Source organism: Athene cunicularia (assembly GCF_003259725.1).
Source record: "Athene cunicularia isolate RWA chromosome 1 unlocalized genomic scaffold, athCun1 chr1_part1, whole genome shotgun sequence".
Classification (NCBI taxonomy): Eukaryota; Metazoa; Chordata; class Aves; order Strigiformes; family Strigidae; genus Athene; species Athene cunicularia.
Genome location: NW_020799091.1, coordinates 7,257,885 through 7,263,556, shown reverse-complemented (window position 1 = coordinate 7,263,556; position 5,672 = coordinate 7,257,885). Strand labels below are relative to the sequence as shown.

The 5,672-nt window shown below is 43.8% G+C and overlaps 1 protein-coding gene across 1 annotated transcript; it reads left to right on the top strand.

Annotated features, from left to right (window-relative positions):
- The first annotated feature begins 284 nt into the window (after window positions 1-284).
- Window positions 285-3,560, top strand: FZD4 (frizzled class receptor 4). The gene has a single exon (XM_026854651.1). It carries the CDS (start codon window positions 343-345, stop codon window positions 1,642-1,644), a length of 1,302 nt encoding a protein of 433 aa, XP_026710452.1. The 5' UTR covers window positions 285-342; the 3' UTR covers window positions 1,645-3,560.
- Window positions 3,561-5,672: the final 2,112 nt, after the last annotated feature.

The following is a 5,672-nucleotide window of genomic DNA, read 5'->3' as shown; positions in this document are numbered from 1 at the left end:
GTTTAGATCTGGCTAAATCCCACTCACTTTATTGAAACTGATGGGCTAAATTTACGCAAAGCTAATCTAGGGAGTAAAATGTTCAGGCTTTGGCTCTGGACCACATTCGAACTGAAAGAAGACAACATTGTTAGCTTTTGGGGTTTTTTTCTCCTTTGTTTTTATTGTTCTTGGTTTATTTGTTTTATGCTGTTTCCTGTTTTTTAAGGCAAAGGACCAAATATTACTGCTAAAAAGGCAAAAAAAAGAGAAAACTTGTTACATTTTGACCTGTTTAATTTCCCCTAACGCACTTGTGATTCCTGTTTCTTCCAGTTCTTCCTTTGTTCCGTCTATGTTCCGATGTGCACAGAGAAGATTAACATCCCTATAGGTCCCTGCGGTGGCATGTGCCTCTCTGTCAAAAGAAGATGCGAACCCGTTTTAAAAGAATTTGGATTTGCCTGGCCAGACAGCCTAAACTGCAGCAAATTCCCACCCCAGAATGATCACAACCACATGTGCATGGAGGGCCCAGGAGACGAAGAGGTGCCCCTTCATAGCAAGACCTCCCTGCAGCCTGGAGAGGAGTGCCACAGCATGGGATCTAACTCGGATCAGTACATCTGGGTGAAGAGAAGCTTGAACTGTGTCCTGAAGTGTGGCTACGACGCTGGTCTCTACAGCAGGTCGGCTAAGGAATTCACAGATATCTGGATGGCTGTGTGGGCCAGTCTTTGCTTCATCTCAACTGCCTTCACAGTTCTGACCTTCCTGATTGATTCATCCAGATTTTCCTACCCGGAGCGCCCAATCATATTTTTGAGCATGTGCTACAATATTTATAGCATTGCTTATATTGTGAGGCTAACTGTGGGCCGGGAAAGGATATCCTGTGATTTTGAAGAGGCAGCAGAACCTGTTCTTATCCAAGAAGGTCTTAAGAACACAGGATGTGCTATAATTTTCTTGCTGATGTATTTTTTCGGGATGGCTAGCTCCATCTGGTGGGTTATTCTGACATTGACGTGGTTTCTGGCTGCCGGACTCAAGTGGGGCCATGAAGCTATAGAAATGCACAGCTCTTATTTCCATATTGCAGCCTGGGCTATCCCCGCAGTGAAGACCATAGTCATTTTGATTATGAGACTAGTAGATGCAGACGAGCTCACCGGTCTGTGCTATGTTGGGAACCAGAACCTAGATGCGTTGACGGGCTTTGTCGTCGCTCCACTTTTCACCTACCTGGTCATTGGGACTTTATTCATTGCAGCAGGACTTGTGGCCTTATTTAAAATCAGGTCTAATCTCCAGAAAGATGGAACTAAAACTGACAAACTGGAAAGACTGATGGTCAAAATCGGTGTCTTTTCAGTGCTGTACACCGTCCCAGCAACGTGTGTCATTGCCTGTTATTTCTACGAAATCTCCAACTGGGCCATTTTCCGCTATTCAGCAGACGATTCCAATATGGCAGTGGAGATGCTCAAAATCTTCATGTCCCTCCTGGTGGGTATTACATCAGGTATGTGGATCTGGTCGGCCAAAACTCTGCACACGTGGCAGAAGTGCTCGAACAGACTGGTGAACTCAGGGAAAGTGAAACGGGAGAAGAGAGCAGATGGTTGGGTGAAACCTGGGAAAGGGAATGAGACCGTGGTATGAGAAAAGGATGACATCCCGATGGTCTGACTGATCTCCCATTAAAGACTGGCTGTGTGTAAGCATTGCCATGTAAATGTTGGGAGCAGAGTTAGGGAGACGGTTACACAACCTGTCTCTGGAGGATGGAAAAAAAAAAAAAGCCTTAAAGAATAAACAGCAAAAAGATCATGCTGCAGATACAATAGCCATAAACCATGCTGCCCAAAATAAGAAAGCCAAGGGAGGCTTTAAAAGCTGTGAAATATCCAAACACGTTATCTTCCTTTTTGTTGTTTTTTCTGTTTTAAAGCAGGATGCAATATACTGAAGTCTTTAGAAGCTGAGGGATTGTAGCCCACAGCTGTGGGATGTTGTTTTCTTTTCATGGTCTTATAGCTGATGGAGGAAAGGCAATCTGGGGCCAAATTATGGGCTGATTGAGGGTCCAGTTATCAGAAGATGGAGCACCCAGGACCTCAGTTAGATGTCTTCTTTCCAAGTTCGGCACCGTGAAGGAAGCGTTTGCTGAGGGTTGTGTCTTTATGCCCTGGGGTATTCTGTTGCTCCCATGTGCTGCACAAGTCAGCCAAGGACCAGGTCCTCCAACAGATACCAAGTGGACTTTCCAGGTCTGAGAGTTATCAATGATGAGCAGCATTTAGTGAGGTATTAGTGAGGATGATTCTTTAAGTCATCTGATGGTCTAATAATAATTTCGACTCATTCTTCCTACCATCTGTAACCTGGTCTGAATTGAGAGTTGGCTCTGCCTTGCAGGAATTTGGACCTCTCTAGGTCCCTTCCCACCTGAATTATTCTGTGGTTCTGTCAATATTTGTGATTTTTTAAAAGCTTTGCTCAAGGCCATTGTCAAAAGTAGAGGAGTCAGTGGGAGCTGGGAATCTCTGTCTGGACTGCATTAATTACCATTATCCGTCTGCCTCCATTCCTGTACCTTCAGGTGCTCCTGCTATTTCCAGTGGACTGCTTTATTCTGCTGTGTTTAATAGCTTTAAATAAAGTCTTACTTTATGGTGTTCCTTTCTCCAGGAAAGAGAAAAATGAGTTGAGGGTCTCTTCAAACAATGCCAGTTTTCTCCTAGTAAACATCTGGCTCTCTCTGGAGACCCATCACATGAAGCAATTAAGTCTTAATATATTTCATTCAGTGTGATGGTATCTCTGCAGACGCCAGTCTGGGGAGAAGCGAAATGTTAAGTTCCTTGGCAACCTCATGTTCACACAGATCAGTTGTATAATTATGTGTGTCAGTTACAATTAAAAGAACATTCTCAGCCCATGACATTGCAGTACAGCTGACGGCCTCACAACGATGCTCCGATAGCTACGAAGTTTTTTCAAATGTATATTTACATGCAGGATGTGAGCAGGCATTCAGTCCTCGGGAACAAGAGACATTTCCAGTTTTTGTAAAGGGATCCCAAAAGAAGAGATCCAACTTCTTGGTGAATAATCCTGTTTCATAGCAACTGTTGAGTTTTTTATGCTTTTATTTGAGGAGGCATTGGCTTGTGCTCGTGGGGAGCTTGAACCTTGTGTTGCGGACTTGTCTGGTTAATAAGAAAGGTGCTGCAAATAGAAATAGTCTAGAAGCACTTAAGAGAACAATGTTCTGATGCTCTATCCCTTTGAAGGACCTTTGGTTTTATCTGCGTGCCCTAAACTTTTGCTTCATTTGTTTGTGTGGAACCTGGTCAGCTGCAGAGCATCTCCCTGGTGCCCTGACTCGGACGACCTTCAAGGGCAGCTGAGAACAGGCACTGCTTTATTACAGTCCTTGCTTTTCACACAGGTGCCCCATGTGCTTCCCAAACCACAGTTCATTCCAGCTCTGGCTGTGAGCACTAATCTGTCCCAGAAGTGTGTATTGTTTCAATGTCAATGTTGAAACATGTGCTAGAGTACTTCTTTCTTTTTTTTTTAAAAAAAAAAAAACACCAAACCCCAAACAAACCCTAATTGCAGTCTTTGCGGTTGGGCTCCCTCTCCAGCAGAACAAGTGACAACTTGACACATTCTGCTCAAGACACACAAGCATTGTCTTGGCCAACACCGCATACCAGCCAAGCCTTTTCATCCTCTCCATAAAGTGTCTTGCTATTAGTGTTGTGTTTGGATCTGGTTATCCCTCTGTGGACAAGGAGTTCCGAAAGGAGGAGATCTTCAGATGACAGAGCTTCTCCATCGTGCAATCTTTCTCCTGATGCAGCGAGGAATGTAAAGTCAGTATGAGCCTTTTCTTGTAACCTAGTATTTGGCTGTGCCAAGGTGTCATGTTCACTCAAGTGTCCTTCACTCTGAAATGATTTGGATACTCTCCTGGCCGATACAACCCATGTTTGACCTAACTGTTTCAATAAATGGCAGTTTTAACCATGTTATGTACACAGAAGTGAATGTTAAGTTGTAACTTGTTCTCAAATCCCTGCATTTCTGCCTGTGACCCTGTGGACTGTGACAGACACACGTCCCCAGCAATCTGAGACGTAAGCGAGTTGGATGAGGATAGCACGGCATAGCCCTTTGAGGGGCCTGGGGGGATATTCCATTAAAGAATGTGAGGGACTTAAATCCTATGGGGAGGAGGTGGGCTGGGGAGAGACACCAGCTGCTGTTCCTGAAAGAACATCTTTCCCCAGCAGTTGAGGGGACACTGTACTTCCCACTGAGTGGGAAGTCACAGCAGATAGATAGCCAAAAAACCCGGTGGTTGCAAAGAGTGGGTATCTGCAACTCGTATGTTCTCTCGTTTCCACGTTGTTATGAATTTAAAGCCAAAAAATGTGTGACTAATCCTGTCTCGGAAGTACAGTTTCTGTGGTTATACAACTAGAAACTTTGCAGCAGTTACCTTCCTTGCGCAGTCCCTGCTCCCAGCTCCTCCCCCTCAGCCTGTGCTCTCACTGCAGGTTTTGGAAGCATCTGCTGGGGAGGTACAAGCTTAGCTCTTATATTAAACAGACGACTTAACTCCCTTTTCTGAATTTTAAGGAAATAGACACTGATTATTTTGGGGTGTACAGAAAATATATCTACTTCAATGTATGTACTGTAAATTTCTAATTTATCACTGTAAAAAAAAAAAAAAGCAACTTTGCTATTTAATTTTTATATCAAAATAAAATTTTAACCTCTGTGGATAATTAAGGTAATCTTGGCAGCCCTCACGTTTTTGGTGAGTTTGTTTCTTAAATTGACTTCATCATCGTTGGAAGTGCTTTCTTCCCCTGAAGGAAGGAAGACTGAAAGTCTCATGCTGCAGTGAAGGGATCTCTGAATGAGTCAATCCAGCACGGTTTGGACCTAAATGTGGGTTGTAAGAAATAACTGGGAACAAAACACCCTTGGGCAACGGTGAAAGTACATGCATGCTTCAAGGGCTTACACACGGGGTGGACAGAAACCCTTTCATAGACAGTGCACAGGTCCCGGGTGCTGGCTGGGGATGCAGCTGGTCATTTAGGGTCGTCTGAGCACGTCCCCAAAACTGAACAGGAGTGCAAGGTGGAAGCACAAGCATCTGCTGCTGTAGCACTGCTGTGATGTGGCTCCTGGGGAGAGCAGAGCTTCCTGTAAGGCTCCTTTTTATTTCATGTATTATGGAATACATACATCCAAAGATCCACTGAGCTTTCAGATCCAAGGCATATGGTGGAGGAGGGCAGCATTACCACCTACCTGTTGAGTACATGAGAAACTGAAAGGGGCAGATTCTGCTCTTAGTTAACACACTTGAAATGGTCTTGCTCCTATGGGTAATTTTAGCTCTTCAGAGAAGAGATCCAATTGATTGCATTTTTTTGCAGTTGTTTTTTTTAAATTAAGCTTATTAATGATTGGCTTACTTTTCATTCCTTTTTATAATTTGTGCTCACAGTTAGGATTTACAGTGGCAGTGAGGAGTTCCTTCTTTTTGTGTACATCCCTCACCAGTTTCTCTGACACTTATAGTACAGTTTGAGATATTAGTCATCATCTAAACCCACTTAATCATCTCCATCATTAAGCATTCTGTGTGTGGGATTACT

Coding starts and splice junctions, on each gene's coding strand:
- FZD4 (XM_026854651.1), top strand. CDS start 343: ATGTGCACAGAGAAGATTAACATCCCTATAGGTCCCTGCGGTGGCATG.